The sequence below is a fragment of the Aplidium turbinatum genome, chromosome 1, assembly GCF_918807975.1.
Source record: "Aplidium turbinatum chromosome 1, kaAplTurb1.1, whole genome shotgun sequence".
Classification (NCBI taxonomy): Eukaryota; Metazoa; Chordata; class Ascidiacea; order Aplousobranchia; family Polyclinidae; genus Aplidium; species Aplidium turbinatum.
Window position 1 is genome coordinate 13,247,629 of NC_137472.1, and position 17,770 is coordinate 13,265,398.

Here is a 17,770-nt window from a genome sequence, read left to right on the forward strand (position 1 = left end):
TTTTTGTTGAAAATGCTCTCAGAATGCACCAAATTCAAAGTAATTTTTCAAAATTTTCTGGGGGAGGCCCCCTAGACCCCCCGCCGTTGAGTGGTCAAACCCCCCCCTTTCAAAATTCCTGGCTACGCTACTGAACGGCATTGTGATCGCTTTGGAATAGAGATTGATCCAATAGAAACTGCTCCAATCTTGAATGAAATGGGATTGTACTTTACAAGTATGTACCCGGATAAAATCAGAAGTGTTGCATTATTCAAATCAGCAAGAGTTAAACAAACAGAAAACGTTGAATTTCAAACAAAGTCAAATCTTGAATAGTGCATTTTGTAAATTATTATAAAAAGTAGATCCTCTAAGTTTTGTTTGTAATTAATATTTGCTTTGTTATTTGTTAAGCCATGGTAATTAAATTGGTTCGGCTTACTTGTAGTTTACCCTACGAGAAATCAGACTATTAGCATGGGTAAATACTAGAGTCACGTAACAGTATCGTGCATGGCTTGTTAGTAGGCTTACCACAAAAATAACTAACTTTGTATTATATTTTCAGGCAGATAATATGCAAACATGTGGATACATTAAATATAACTGTAGATAACTGCAGACAGTGGCACACCGTTTCAGCCTACTACTTGGATATATATAAAGTATACAACATTTGGATTATATCTATGCAAAATTTTATTTACTCAATGAAACGAAAATCCAATTCTTCTTTTGGACCAGCGAAAAAAATCGTGCGAAATGAGCAGCTGTCTGATTTAGCAAAAGAATTAAAGCTTTCTTGCAATGAAAAGGGAGAAGAAATCAAAAATATGAAAATTAAAACTGCTCCAATCTTAAATAAAATGGGATTGCATTTTCAAGCAAATTCATCTGACAAACTTAGCTTGATACGAAGCGCGGCTTTATTTAATTCTGCGATTGTGAGACAACCTAAAAAGCTGGAATTTAAAACAAACCTAAAACAACTTTGCAAAATGGTTTTAAAAATAGCACACGCACAAAATAAAGATGAAGATTTGGTTGCGTTTTCTCAAAAAGTCTCAAAAAAAGTGCAGAAAATGAGAAAAAATGTACAGAAGAAACTTCAAGCTTTAACTGGCATGAAAGAACAAACACGTTACAATGTTGCAAAACAACAAAAACAGAAAATCGTGAAAAAGATAAAAGAAGTTAACAATTTAGTTGCGAAGGAATACAGCAATATCATGAAAGAAATAGCACAAAAATGCGAATTTGTGTTAGGCCAACCGCCGTGTAAATATGCCCTTATTGGAATGGGATCTCTTGCTAGAATAGAGATCACTCCTTATTCGGATTTCGAAAGCGCCATTGTGTTGGAAGAAGGAGTGCAATGCAAAAAACATTATAAGTCAATTTTGGAATATTTCGGTTGGTTCTCAGTAGTTTTTGCTATTATTCTCGTTAACTTGCAAGAAACTGTTCTTAGGTGTTTAAATATTCCGCACTTGAATGATAAAGGCACTCCAGATGGAGATTGGTTCTATGATGGTTTTACAAAATGTGGAATTTGCCCTGATGGATTCGCTCCGCATGCATGTAAGAATCCTCTTGGAAGAACATTTAAAACTAAAATGAAGAACTTCATAACAGAGCTCATCAAGCCTGTAAGTAAAATGGTTTTATATTTGGACAGCGATGAGGACTTGAAAAATGGCTATCACCTTGCAGATGTTTTGAGTAAACCATGCTTTGTATCAGGAGATGAAGGTACTTATGCTGTATTGGTTAAGAAAATAAACTCAGTTGTATCAAAAAACTCCAAAAAAGAAGTGTACGTAAAACACCTAGTCGAAGAAATGGGAAGTTTCGATCCTCTTATGCATCTTCAAGTCATTCAAGAAATAAACCATTGCAACATAAAACAAGTTCTTTATCGAAGCATAACATTGTATGTTGTCGCTTTGGGAAAAATATATGATGTCAAAGCACCTTCGTGTTTTGAAATCATAGAAAGCCTTTACCGCCAAAAGATTTTGAACAAAATGTCTGCTGATAAGCTTTCTGTTGCTGTAGCCGTAGCATGTCGAATAAGGCTTCAAATTTATACCTTCTGGGATGAACAAAACGATATCATGAAGCAAGATAATATTGCTTTGATACTTGGGAATCTTGTTGGCGAAAGAAGCCTTGTTGAATGCTTTGTTACAATACAACAATTGCAAAGCTCAATAGAATTAGTCCATGATAGTGAAAATACGCTGGATCGTTTTTTTTATGAAGACGTCCGATTGAAGTTAGATGTTATGGAAAGGTTAGACTTTACAGATATATTTTTTAAAGAATGGAAACTTTATTCAAGCTCAAATCAAAAGAAATTCCAAGACGAAGAAAACGTAAGGATTGAACTTACTGTTGCTAGCGTTCACCGCAAACATGGAGAATATACAAAAGCTCTTAATATTCTACAATCTTTGCAAAAAATAATACATATTTCAGTAAAAACAAAGCTTTGTATTTTGGTCGATACCTGTTTTTGTTTACACGACATGAAACGATATAGAGCTGTTATTAAACTCATAGATAGAGAATATGGACGCTTGTGGTTTTCTATGAAAGATTGCTATGATATGAATGACACTTTTGCAGATTTGTTTTCTATTCGAGCTTCAAGTAATTTCCAACTTGGTATCTTTGAAGAGGCTTTGAAATGGTACGAAGCACAAAAATCCACTTGCTATCACTACCAAAGCGCACCAACTGGACATACGGTTCCTTCCAATATTTTAAATAGTAGTTATTACGCATCATGTCTTAACAACATTAGTCTTTGCTATATTCATCTTGACAATACCCAATTAGCAATAAAACATGCAAAGAAGGCTTCGTTATTATCAAAAAATGTTGGATTTCCTTTAGAACAAACTTGCGATTCATTCAAGTATTTAGGAATCTGCAATTTCCTGAGAGGAAAATACAAAGCAGCTTTAGAAAATTTTCAAGCAGGACTGAAAATACGACGTCAATGTCTCCCTCGCAAACAAATTAAAGAAGACGACAAGGATTCAATGACATCGAAACGGAACATTAAGTCTATAGAAAGGCTTATTAGTTTAAAACCATGTCCGTATCCAAAAAGGGGCATCAAGATTTTTGAATAGCTGATACAAATGAAGATGACAATCGTAAATTTACTCGTTTGGCTACAGTAAGATAGACTGACTTCTTGTTTTTCACCACAATCTCTTATAGAAAGAGGAAGGCTTGTATTGCCTAAAAGTTGAAAAAAATTACTGGGTTTGAATTTGAACTTTTTTTGCAATTTTCAATCATTTGCAGAGAATTTTTATTTTTTTGTGCAAAGTGAAGTTTATGCGCTTCTTTCTTCGCATAGCACATAAGCATTACTGTGACAAGGTTGCGTGGAAAGCTTGACACTTGCCTCACGTCTAGCGGTGACGTTTACCGCAGTTCGAAGTTGTTTTTTTTCAGATATCTAAACGGAAACTAAAAAAGTAAAAAAAAAACACAAAATGTTTGTAGTTGTCAGAAAGTTTAGTCATTTAAGGCATTTAAAAAAAATACACAAAACTTGTAAACATGTTACAAAAGACTATTGAAAATGCAACAACTTTCATGTTTTAATTTTTTTTCTGGCAGTTAGCCTACCGTTCTCAAAATAGCCTACAGCAGTTCAAAATCAAACCCTTGCCCAAGCTAAATTCTGAAAAATGAATAAAAAAAAAAGCGTGGCAGTTAAAGGGTTGTGCATTTGGTTTTCCTGTGTGGTGGTTTTCATATTTAATCTTGACTAAAAAGTTCATGGTTATGGCTACAACAACATGCGTTTAAGTTTTTCTTTGTTCCTTGCAGCTGACCTTTACAAATTGTTATGGAATTTACATTATTATTCTTGTTATTATTAGTATTGTTAACACACTTTTCAATCTTTCTAATGTCTGGTCATAAAAAACAAATAAACTTTTGCATTTTAGTTTCACAATGCAACGTACCGCATACAACAGGCCTATATGCTTCATTACATTTCCACCCAAGTGTTCATATGGAAATTTTAATACTATGTGTTGTCTGTTGTCGCTAAAGAAATGTTTATTACAAAAATAAATGGAAAATCAGCAGAGCTCTATTGGCATATGCATTTCGCTCTACAACTGTAGAGCATCATTAGTGTCTTATTCAAATAGAATCGAGGTAATTCGGGTAATCGAGGTAATCGAGATTCTATTTGAATAAGGCGCTAATGATGCTCTACAGTTGTAGAGCGAAATGCACATGTCAATAGGGCTCTGCTGATTTTCCATTTATTTTTGTAATAAACAATGATTAATTGATACTTGATGGAGAATCGCTTGCCTGCTGCTTCTTAGTCAGGAGATCCCCTATCCTTTATGGTAATCAATATATGTACTAAAGAAATGTTACTTGTCCTAAAGTTTATCTTAATTTTATAGAATTTCTCTTTCTTTTCTGTTTTTGCTTTTTATCCATTGTTATATACTTCTGATTGTAGCCTAGTTTTGTCTATTGATTTCACCGTTTTACATCATGTCATTAAAATCATAACGATAAAACAGAAAAACAGACAATTTAGAAAATAAATACAAACATAAAAACATCGTATAAAGTGTTGTGGTACAGCCATAAGGTGGACTAAATCTGTGCGTAGGCCAAACCATGAATTGACATGAAAAAATCTAAGACTAGATGCTTTAGAAATGTTTGCCTGACGTAAACTGTGACGGTGCGAAAAGATCAATCAGTGTGCACTGTGCAGTAGGTAAACAAATATAAATCAAAACCATTTTGATACATACAGGGCCGGATTTAGCTGATGGAGGGCCCAGGGCACTTTTAGATCGGGAGGCCCCCGTCCAAAAACCGCCTCTACGTCTACAGTAGCATTAATCCAGCACTGCACAGCATTTTGCAGAAGCTTCGAAGGCTGAAAAAAAAATAGCACAAAATCACATGTTTTCCACGTAGGGGGGCCCTTCAAATGTCAGGGGGCCCGGGCACCCTCTGCCTCCCCCCTAAATCCGGCCCTGGATACATAAATGGCGATTAAAGAGATGTAGTCTACAGTTTCGCATACACATTCACATGATACGGAATACATTTGAACAAAGGAAATGTTTTTGTAGGAAGATCAGTCGGCAGAAACGTTTTTCCAGTGAATAATATAAAAACTCAAACAAAGAAAAGCGCTTATCTGCTTAATACCAATCGAAAGTTGTATGTCAGGTACGTCAATGATTCACATAGAAAGTTTTCAAAAGTCAATTAGTGCGTAAGGAAGCTACACTGTGTCATGAAGATTAAGGAGTTTCAAACAATGCTAACAAAATGAAAAAAACTATAACAACCTGCACAATAACCTGATATCTGAAAATGCTGCTGTCAATGCAGTGTAAGGAATTTCATCTCTCTTAAATTTTGTACAAATTTATGTTGAACTCAGTAATTGAACAATTCGATACAAAATAGATAAAGTAATGCAAAAACGCTGTTTTATAACGTCATAGCTTTATTTTGTGCAAAAAAAAGTTATATTAAATTCAATTGAATTTTTCTGAAACCAAAAGTTTTCAAGTTCAAAGGTTAACCAAGTAGTTTCTGGAGAGAGTTTGCTTTTTTGCACCAAAGACAGGCAAGACACAAGAATACCACAGGGTTGAGCATTACAAGAGTATATTTTACATATTTACAAATATAGTTTAACAGTCAAACGTTGCTTAACTTAAGCTGGTATTGCACTTTATCAATCAAGCTGAACGGCTAAAACAAACATGTGATGAAAAACATCCTCTATATGGAAAAACTGCTGCACAAACCCGGTTGAAATCAAGAAAAAGCTTCCTAACACACGTTTAGCCACTAACCTCAACAAAAGAAGAAACAATACTTAAGCAATGGAAACAACAATTCGAAAATGACCCATCATACACTGAAATGAAGATCCCACCATCAGAGTCCCTCCCCCCAGGAGCAAACGCTCCTTGGGCAAAGTGGAAAACATTAAATCGACTCCGAACCGGTGTTGGACGCACTAAGTCTGCAATGGTGGAGTGGGGCTACGACACAGGCCCTGTTGCATGTATCTGTGGCACCGAGCCCCAAATAACGGACCACCTTCTTGTTTGCCCTCGGCTTGCCACCCGGTGCAGTAGGTGGGACCTGTCAGTGTATAACTCTGTTGCGGAAGAATGTGTCAATCTGTGGTGTATCAACGAACTTTAGAAGACTCGATAGAAGAAGAAGTCAAACGTTTTCGGCTTAACTTAAGCCCTCATCAGGAATCTGTTAATATTTAAATTGTAATATGTAATATGTAACTGCAAGCAGTGCACACCGTTTCGACCTTCCGGCCTCCTCAGTGCAGTAGGTACACTGGAATGGCCATGGAGATATATACCTCCGTCTTCCATGTGACATTTTCCCATTTGTGGTACCTAAACACCAAAAATGGTACTACTGCCAACCTTGCCAAAGTGCTCAAACTGCAAGCAGTGAGCTTTGCGCAATGCATAGCAAGGTGCCTCCAGTAAAGTGCTCAATCGGTGTGAGCCAAGAGCGTCCATAACTGCAGACAGTGCACACCGGTTCGACCTTCTGGTCTCCTCAGTTACGTAAAAGTGTTTCATGAAACATACTTGCTGACAACTAAATAAAAAATATAAGAACAAAAAACCAAAGAAATATAAAACGACTCAAACTAACCAGTAATTGGCATTCATTAAAGAATTGTAAACATTGTGAATGCAGACTGCCTTTTTTTGTAGCAATGGTTTGATGTGTGAGCTACTATCAATTTGATACCAACGGTTAAATTTCATCAATATCGATTAATAAGTTTATAAATTGGCTTGATTGCATTGTTTTTACAGATGTTAAAAATTGAAGTGGACGAAGGCTATCCAGATTTTGTTTATCTCACCTACAAGCAGGGCTGGATTTCAGCCGGAACGGTCCGGAACGCCGCTCCGGAAGCTCGATCAAAAAGTTGACTCGTCCGGAACGGCGTTCCGGAAGCTCAAATATTTTATGCCCTTATAATGCTTTGCCTTGTTCAGAGTAGCGTTAAGATGGTGTTTGTAATTTGTATTATTCATTTGATCCGTTATTGTGCAACCTTGAGGCAGCTTGACTGTCCTAGCGCCACACCTTGACGTTTACACTCCACTATTTTATTGAGCCACCTTATTACTTCCCAATTAGTTTTTCCTGTATTTTTCCATTTTTATTACTGATTGTTTCCCGCTGTTTAGCACCAGTCTTAGTATGTCTTGCTCTATTCAGAGTAGCCATGTATGTCTGTGCAGTCGTGGTACCAACTGGAAAGAGTAGCAATAAGAACAGTCCTATTCCGCGACCTATTGGTCAAGATCCCCACAGAAGTAACCTACACCGTGGAAGTTCAGTGCCGTCAAAGTACTGAACCTTTGAACAAAGTCTTTGAGCAATGTCCAGTGTCGAAAATTTTACGACTCGGCTTCGGCTTATAAAATTTTCAATGCTGGACGGCTAAGTGTTGTCTATAAAAAAGTAGCAGAGAATTGGGTGAATGTGCAGCGTCTGCTGAAGTGCAGTTGTTGAAAATCGGAAAGGTACTGGACACACGTTGGGTAGCCTAGAGTTTCCGCACAGTTAATGCCGTCTGGAATGATTTCCCAGCACTTGTCGAAAAGATAGTAGCGATAAAGAGAGCTAGTAGCGACACAAGATATTCTCGGGAACGTGCGAAATATCAAGGACTCTTGTCGAAGATAGCATCCACGGATTTCTTGTTGGACTTATAGCTTTGATGTACGATTCCTTGCAAGAGTTATCCGAAGTAGGCTAGGCCTCGAACTGCAAAACAGAGCATGTACTATTTGGGATGCAGATAACAAAATTAATAATCTTGCAAAATTATTTGACATACGTAAGAACAAACTCGGGCGACATTATCGCATTGGCAAGGATGCTGAAGAAAACTTAGAGTCTAAAGGTGTGAAATTGCATTTATGCAATTGCAGAAATAGCCCGCCAATCAATCCCCGCATCTCCTATCATCACCTAGGAAATTCCATCCAAGATCGCTTGTTGAATTCAACAGACTCGTCATTTATTAACACCTGCAAAATGCTTGATCCAACTACTTGGCTAAAGGACTCAGTAATGACACACGGAGAAAACGAAATCATTGAAGTGGCAAAGAGGTTGCGCTTTTAGATGAACGTGAAGCTGTGAGGGGACTTTGTGAATAATTATGTACAGTAACTACGAAAAAAAAGATCTCCGAGTTTTCCAAATTTGATAACGTCACTAAAATCCATTCCAATTTCATCGAGCAAGTGTGAGCGCGGATTTTCATAAATGAACCACATACTGACATCTGCACACTGTAGCCTAATTGTTTCAAGTTTACTCTTTGTACGAATGGTCGGTCCTCCAGTGAGAAAGTTTTCACCAGCGAAGTATGTTGGATCCTGGTTCCGCCAGGAACGTAATTCGGCAATTGAGACCCGAAGTCGCCAAAAGTCTTATGGTTTTGAATACGATGAATGTCTTGAAGTATTATGAAACTTGTTATAATTTTTTGGTTATTGTTTCAATAAAATACGAATATTTGCATAGAACTACGTTATATCATCTATATGTCGATTATGATACTTACTTTAGCAACGTTTTAAACACGTAGGCTACATTAAGTGTGTTGTTTCAAAGTCTTATAAAGGCATATTTCTGAATCTCTTCTACGGCACCTAGCGCATTTGGAAAGTAAAAAATTAACGTTCCCGAAGCTAATCTTCTGGAAATCCACCACTGCCTACAAGAACCAAGATTTTTCAACAAGGCAACTTAGGCCCATGTTTAGATTAAGTGAGGGTCAAGGGCCTTAGCAACATTCATTTTGAGAGCCCCCAATTTCCACCCCATCAGCAATAGAGATGGATATATCGAAAAAACAAACACCCACTGATATCATAGGAAATTAATGATGGAGAAATATACATAGGCTACAAGTGTTGAAATAGCCAGAGATAACCATAGCTTGTAATTTAATTGTAAAAATTTTGTGAAATATTAATACAGGAAATGATGCTAGCCAAATCAAACAATTGTACTTCATTGTTGATGATACATTTTTTTTAAAAGAAATATTGAACTTACATATTTTGCATTGTCTGTATCTTAACATGGCATTTCTGTGTTTCACCGGATTTTATTGTGTCGGGATAAGACAACGGTTATGCTAGTCATTAAAGCCTTTAAAAGTTAAGGCTAAAGCAATAAGTGCAATCTCTGGAAAGAGTTTGCCGACAAAGCCATAAATCCGTCCTTTTGATGGCAAGTACGCCAGCTACTCTCGGCAGGCCCTTTCACCATTTGCTTTGTGGCATAAAAAAGCGCTTTATTTTAAAATATGGAATGATTTTCGTGCACTCGCATTGAATTTAAAAATAGTTCATAATATTTCTAAACTTTAGAAGAGCCCCTCTTTACCCAATAAGATACATCTTCGGGTGACAATTCTGTCCATTAACCAACGCCTGTTATAAACCTTTGTTCAACACAGTATGTTTCTTTGTCTGTGGTAGCTTGGATCTGGGCTGCATCAAGTAATACCAAAACCAAACCAACAAAAGCTTCTTTAAAAATAGTTATCGGATGGTGTTTATTAAAGAAGAGTAATTTATTTGATATTTTTGTGTATATTTTAAAAAGTGTACATCCTTTCTTCCAGTTTGCTTCTGCTTAATTTTAAATATATACACCACAGACTATTTTTATATTATAATATATAGGCTATGTTTGTATCATAGCCGACGTGGCCTTTGATAAACTAGAATAGATGTTCAGTTCGTGAATTTTTCCAGCCTTTCATATGCCTTGCCGTGTACCAAAGTGTTTGTTCTTAGTTAACTGATTTGCTTTGTTTGAAATTAGATAGACGTGTTATTCGCTGTCTGTCACGAACACGTCTCCCGAGAAGACGACCGCTTAGAGATCTTCGAATTTTTTTCTTCTGATGACGTGACCGGGAAATTGGAGTTGCCTTTGAGTTATGCTGTTAGATATTTTTTTATTTTGATGTACACTGTTTAAAACTTTTGAATAAATCAATATAGGTTCTGCGCAGTGGCGGATCAAGGGAAGGGATCCATTGGGGCAATCGGCGTCCCCCGTAAAACAGAGAAAAGTAGCTGTATTTACGATATTTTTGCAACGAGAAATTTATTTAGACCTACATCTCATTGCGTTTTGTTGAAATCGCCATCCTAAAGTTACTTACTGGATCCACCCCTGGTTTTGGGACTTAAAACACGCGACTGATTATAATTGCTTTTTAATGCGGTAGCTTAGGATTTTATGAAATGCGAATACCTTACAATTGCTTGGCTTAAGTTAGATGAGGATAAGATTCGGGTTTTGAAGATTGAATCTATATCTTTTGTTCTGGTTTACACTTGTATACCATCATAAAATAATTGCGCAATCTAGTTGAAAATGATGCTAATCCTTGGTAGTAAGTTTTTAAGCTGTTTCAGTAAAACATTTTTGCAGCCTATCCATTACAAATAGCAACGAGCAGCCACTGTGCAACAATAAATAAAGCCACATTCTTCAAAATCTTGAAGGCTAAAAAACTGTTATGTAAGTTATGAAAATTTACGGGAAGGGAACTATCTGTAACTTGGGCTCAACCTTTTGTAGCTGGAGGTTTTGAAGGTTATTGACGCGTGAAAAACAAAACACAACTCTCTCTTGTACTTCACTTTTTGTGGTAGTGGAATATTTACTTGTGGTTCCTGTTTTTGTTACATTCAATCATGAAACAAATCCACATTCATCATTCATCCAGTTGGATTCCACTTTAATACAGGCTAGCAAATCAAAAAGATATTTGATTTACTATAAATTGTAGTTGGAAAAAGGGAAGCTTATCCAATTTCATGCAAAGCTTGTAAAGGGTAGATTACATTGAAATAATGAAAAGACATAAAACTGTTTTCACATTTTATAGCTTAACATCATTCAGATTTTTAATGTAAAATAGTTTCAGCCTTGAACGGGCAATAGGAAGTTTGTTTTGTGAAGTTATCACCTTTGAAAGGATAAACAGTGCCGTGATGTGAACTAAGAAGAAAACACTGTTTTGTTTGTTTTATTATCTTTATCCTGCATTGCGGGAAAGCGGACTTGAGCGCTATGCATCGGTGTACGCCTTCCGACGTACACCTGACCCACGCTGCAGCCGACTGCAATGAGTGCAATGTCTGTTTCCGGTTGTCTATTCTACTTATGACTTAAATTTGGTACTACCCATTACTCGAAATCGATCACTGGGTAGAGGCAATTATCGTAAAGTTTCTTGCCCAGAGAAACAATCACCTAACGGATCATCAGAAGGCCTTATTCAAATAGAATATTCTTCTATAATAAAAATTTCAAATAGAAATCTTCTATAAGACCTTCTGATGATCCGTTAGGTGAAACAATTTGTAAAGGCTTCAGATAGTAATAACTATATTTGATTTAATTCGCTCTGCTTTGCCTTTTTGCTTGGCATTGAGCACTTTTTGTAGTATTAATAGTTTTCATTGTTTTAAAAATGCTATATATGTTCAGCTCTTTTATGATCTGGACAGGCGTGTAGTCAGAGACATAGCTCGACAATCGAAAAGGCTCTAGTTCAACTCCGCTCAAGAGCATATGGCTGTGTCTTTGGCAAGAAACTGAAAGGCATGCTTAATTATAGACACGAAGATAGGCTTCCTTGCCTATCTTCTGTAGTCAATATAAATAATTAATTTCGCCCTGTAAGCTTGGAGACAACAAAACAAAAACAAACTTTTATACAATTCTGAAACTTGGACAATGTCACAAAAGCACGGAGAAACGGATCGAAGCCTTCGATCTCTACACATTGGCATACAGGCAAATGTTAAAGATTTCCTGGAAACAATAGATGACCGACGATGAAATATTATCCACAATTCAAACAAGTCTGTTAGAAATAGCCAAAAGAAGAAAATTGTAATAATAGAGCTTCGGTAGAGAGTTTGTCTTGTTGAACCATAGGCAATAGGCATACGAAGCCGAGCAACGTGATCGTGAAGATGTTAAACTTGATCACGTTGCCCGGCTTCGTATGCCTATGGTTCAAATTGTAATAACTTGGACACACGATAGGCCTACATCAACAATTCCTAACAAAGACCATCAATACAAGGAAAAATAGACGGTAAAAGGAACCAAGGTAGACTGAGAATGATTTGGACAACAAACATCTGTGAATGGACGAAATTAAGTTACGATAGTGCGGTACAAAAAGCTCATGATCGTGAACAATGGCACATTGCCTCCAACCCTCAACACGAAGAAGGAACATGGTAGACTATTTTTATTAAATGGTTTGGGCAATAAGCATTGTAGCTTGTTGCATAGGTTACAAAATTTAGTTTGGTGAAAGTGGGCAGCGTTTGTTTTTAAATTCCCCGGCCGGTTCGGTTTCCTAATCCGCCCATGAATGTATAAAACACTGAAATTTTGTACAAAAGAAGCAGTTAGCTCAGATAGCTCAGTGGGTGCCCGACTCAAGATCAAGCCGCGCTGGTTTGACTCACGGGATAAGCAAGGCATTCAAAAGCTGCTCTCCATTCAGGGTATGGAATGACTTACACAGACAAAAACATTTCAACAACAATCAGAAGCTTTACTCTGCCAATCTCCTTAACCGCCCATGCCGTCAGTGTCTCAAAGCCTCTACAAGTATGCGAAACTGCCAGGAATAATCTATCAGAAGCTTTGTCAGTCCGAGGATACATATTCAAAACAAAACTAGCAGTAGTAGTGGCACAGTCGTACGATGGCAAATGTGTGTTTAGGAGGGCGTTGTGCCGACAAGGCGCCGATTTTGAACTTGGTAGTTGTGTGGCAGAAATGTAGGCTATAGATTTTAAAATCCAAATTCACATCCAGATTCCAAACTAAAATCCAAATCCAAGTTCAAACCGATTAAATCCGACAACAAACTAACATTATAAGTCTAAAATTAAGAAATTCACAGTACCTTGAAGACAGAGGCTTGTTCGAAAACAATCTATGCAATTAAAATGAAGAACAATCATTTTCTGATAGTTTTTAAAAAGAATTTGAAGTCTTATCCTAATAAGGAGAAGTCCATGCTTAAATCCAAATCCGGTCGCTGAAGTTACATCTTGCAGCATTTAAATCCAAGTCCGTATATCTCTGTTGTGTGGGACCAGGCACCACCACACAACGGACCTAGCACCACGACAAAATGCCAAGCTATAATATTACAAGGCTGCGCTTGCAAAGTTGTAAGTAAATCAAAAAGTTAGTGAACTGTTAGTATTAAAGTATTTAGTTATTAAAGTATCAAAGAGCATAAACAAATTTCAAACTTTCTAGATAGCAAATCAATATTTTTTTACGTTGATTTTACGTCTGCTGACGTTGAATCAATCTAAATAACAGTTGACTTATTGGGTTAGTTTAAACAGCTTTTCTTTGCTTTCGCACTTTGTTAGTAATCACACAGTTTTCATTTCACTGTCGTCATGCATTAATTATTATTTCTGATGTTTTAGTCAAGACAGGTGTGACCATCACTCAGTAGCGGATCTAGAAATATAAATTGGGGGTACCGAGCAAAAACTACAAATAAACTACACAAACAATTAACAAAAATTATTACAAAAAAATTGTATAAGCCTTGTTACTCAACGCAACAAACAGTTTACCGGCCTCATTTTTTTAACCATAGATCGATTTCGCTATCCCAGCATCCTCAGTATGATCATGTCAAGAGCAAAAATAATAATAAAACTCTTCAAAGGTGTCAAGTTTAGGTATTATGGAGTTTCATGTTGCGCCACTATGGAAAGAATAGAACAAAGCTTTAGCCTACAATAGAAAAAAAAAGGCATGGAAACAATAGAACAATAAAACAAAGCATGAAACAAGATACGATACGCTTATAGTGATGATACGAGACAATCAACTGCCTCAGGTGGACAGTTTGCTGGGTTGGTTCACAAAAGCAAAAAAAAAGTTTTATTAGTCAAAAAAAATTGTAATAACGAATGAATAGTATAAAAGTTTAGGTGTGAAGAAATATAAAAATAGGCTGAAATATGAAAAAGTGTTGAACTGTTTTATTCGCATCTTGTACAAACAAACATAGCCAGGTCGAAGACTTTCAGAAACCGGCCTGCCACACCCCGCGGCGGCGGGGAGCGGCGTGATTTATGGGGTGACGATGCTAGTTGCATCATAAATGCCAGTCCGAGCATGTATGTTCTAACTTGCTTGTCTCAAAATGCATAATGCAATGTTTAGTATTTTAGATTTTTGAATCTTTGATAGCCTAAATCCACATCTGTTAGATTTATGAAATAACAAGTGACGCACCAACTTCAAGTCCAAGGACTCTGCCAGAGAACGACGCCGTACAGTTGCGTTTCAAAGAGGAATTCTAACAACCTAACAATGACTGAAAATCAACAACCGTGCTGAAAGGTAGGAATTGCCTATTTAGTTCTGTCGAGTTTTCGCTACCGAACATGTATCCTAAATCACAAAACTATTTAGATTGAACAAGATTTCTGTACGAAAGTGATACAAAAGCAGAACTTTAAAGTCGTTCTTTTGAAAAACGTGAAAAACTTTCATGACACACCATGATTTTCAATACATATCTTAGGGATGAAAAGAAGCTTTTTTGAACAAGTAACATCACGTATTTACGAAAGTCTTCTTACTGTTTAGTAGGGTGGCTCGTTTTTGAACTTTTTTTAAAATTCTCTCGGTGATAGTGGGGAAATGGTGTCAATGAGTGAGAAAAAACTCATCACAAAATTTGAGATTCGTAACAAATTGTCTTCAGCCTCCTCATGGGGCTCAAAAATCAAAAAATGGGGTCAAAAACGCAATTTTTTCCAAAAATATTTTTAGTTTGGATAGATACAATATTGTTTAGATATATCTAATTAACTCAAGAAAAAAAATTGGAGTCATTTAAACTATTTCTTCAGCTTCCTCACAGCTTTTGAAAATTTTCATTTTGCTGAAAATTTTGCATTTTTGTGGGTGATTACATAATACATAATTGCGTTAGACATTTTGCCAACTATAAAGCGTCATTGTATTTCTCTTTATAGACCTGCCCTGAGCTGTTGCGTCATTTTTTAATGAAATTGGGTTTATTTGGTAGGAAAAAGTGACGTCTTTTACTTGAATTTACGTCACTGACGAAGTTTGTAGTTGTGTAACTACCTACAAAACTACGAAATTTTCAGCAAAACATAAATTTTCAGAAGCTGTGAGGAAGCTGAAGGAATAGTTCAAATGACTTCAATTCTTTTTTTTTATGTTAATTAGATATATCTAAACAATATTGTATCTACCCAAACTAAAAATATTTTTGGAAAAATTGCGTTTTTGACCCCATTTTTCGATTTTTGAGCCCCATGAAGAGGCTGAAGACAGTTTGTTACGAATCTCAAATTTTGTCATGAGCGTTTTCTCACTCATTGACACCATTTTCCCAATACCCCGAGAGAATTTTAAAAAAAGTTCAAAAACGAGCTACCCTACTGTTTAGTCAATGAACTTTCAAGTTCTATTTTTGAATCAAAGAAAAAAAAAAGGATAATTATTGTATCTTGGATCATTCCACCTGTAACAGAGAATAGATCAAAAAGGGTATTTTGGTAACAGAATCTGCCGAGCATACCACCATGGAGAGCACAGATCAGGCTAATGAAGGTGTCAAGGCATCTAAATCGAGCAAGAACAGACCACATAGCTGGTCGAGGAACTTTATCAAATGCCTTCTTCCGGTCCCAGAAGATAAATGAAAGAGGTTGTTGTTGTTCTTGACACTTTTCTTGGAATTGTCGAGCACAAAAGATCGACAGTGTCGCGAGAAGGTCTAAAGCCACATTGAGACTTTGAGAATACATCATCAGTTAGCGTGATAAGACGACCAAGAAGAATTCGAGCAAATATCTTGCTGGCGATTCTGAGGAGTGAGATACCACGGTAGTTGTTGCAATCTTTTCTATTACCACAGCAAACCAAGCAGAATTAGGATAAAATAGATCGTTTTCATCTGCACTTGTGAAATAGGTTTGGTTTAGTTGGTTTTAAATGTTTATTCTTGAGCTGACAAAGCTTTGATAGGCTATTTGACATACTTGTAGAGGCTTTGGACCACTGATGCAGGGCCAGTTACCGAGATCGACAGAGTGAAATTTCCGATGGTTGTTGAAGTGTTGTTCAGGAAATTACTCCACCCACTAGTAAACTCTGAACGGAGAGCAATCCTTAAATGCGTTATTTAAGCGCACACTTCGAGAGTCAAGTCGCTTATTGTTGAGTCCGACGTTTAACTACCAAGCCAACGGGGCGGAAATGAATTTACGAAAAACGTAGCACAAATAACTATACAACCAAAAAATAATTGTGCTTGAGAGAATGAAGTCCTAAAATTACGTAACTTTTGTGGAAATGTTGTAAGATGTAGCCTGGAATTTAGATTTTGTAAGCACGAAATGAGTCAAGCATTGTAAAGGAATCTTAATCTTACAAAAACGAATGCAGAGTTGCTGCAGTCTAGATTGAAACAATGAAACTTGCTGGATTCGCTCGTTCGAGTGATTTTACAACGTAAAGGCTATACATTTTCCGGTTTTTTTGTTGTTGTCAGAATGGACTTTACTTCTATCATAATGTTAATGGTCTTTTGAGCCTATTGGAATTTCCTGTATTTTAACCCATTCACGGCCGGTGTCCTTTTAAAAGGGCATCATTTTGAATGACTCAGTATTGCATCATCCTATTTTGATTGAATCATTTTGGACTTGCTAGTAGTTGTTTAAGGTCTGTTTTGGAAGGTGCTGGTAAATATTTGAGAACAGCGTACTTTTTCTGGATTTTGTAAAAGTTTAAAGATTGTTGAAAAATGAGAAGAGCCGGAAGAGGTGAAGTGAGGAGGAACGAACAAGTTTTATTGCCTATTAGTAATAGATATGAATTATGTCTCTTCATAGTTTGACACTTTATAATATTGTGCTTCCTACTACACTCTAATTTGTGTAAGGTTTTTCTTCTTTTGTTTGTTTCTTTTGCTTTATATTTATGGTTGCCTTTTAAAAGGACACTGGCCACATAGCCAAATTTTTTTGGCTGTTTGTTACACTGTCAAAGGATATTGAACATCGTATCAAAGTAGCACATTGTGCTTATGGAAAACTTAACCATCGTGTTTTCAACAAGCACGCTATATCTATCCGCACAAAAATTATGGTCTTCCGGGCATTCGTTCTATCCACCCTTCTCTATGCTTGTGAAACCTGGACATTAGCCTATACCGCCGTGACATCAAACGTCTTGAAAATTTCCAGCAGAGGAAACTAAGGCAAATGCTAGGCACTCGTTGGGAAGACTGTCTCACCAACGATGCAATCCTTGATCGCGCTAGGTTATTCAGTTCAGAAGCCATCATATTGCAACACCGCCTTCGCTAGACAAGACCTGCATCCCCTTCAAGATCCTCGAGAGACTCATCTACGCCCGTGTCGAACCAATAATAGATCCGCAGCTCCCCCGTGAACAAGCTGGTTGCCGACACAGACGATCAACCGTAGATCAGGTCACACTTATGACCCAAGACATTGAAGACAGCTTCTCGGCTAAGAAGAAGGCTGGCGCCGTGTTTGTTGATCTCACGGCTGCCTATGATACCGTATGGCATAGCGGCCTTACCTGCAAG

The 17,770-nt window shown here is 36.9% G+C and overlaps 1 protein-coding gene across 1 annotated transcript; it reads left to right on the plus strand.

Annotated features, from left to right (window-relative positions):
• The first annotated feature begins 692 nt into the window (after positions 1–692).
• On the plus strand, positions 693–4,098 carry LOC145778875 (uncharacterized). The gene has a single exon (XM_082590497.1). The coding sequence runs from the start codon at positions 693–695 to the stop codon at positions 3,123–3,125; it is 2,433 nt and encodes an 810-aa protein (XP_082446623.1). The 3' UTR covers positions 3,126–4,098.
• The last annotated feature ends 13,672 nt before the right edge of the window (positions 4,099–17,770 follow it).

Excerpts from the sequence above, each read along its gene's own strand:
- LOC145778875 (XM_082590497.1), top strand. The coding sequence starts at position 693 with ATGAAACGAAAATCCAATTCTTCTTTTGGACCAGCGAAAAAAATCGTG.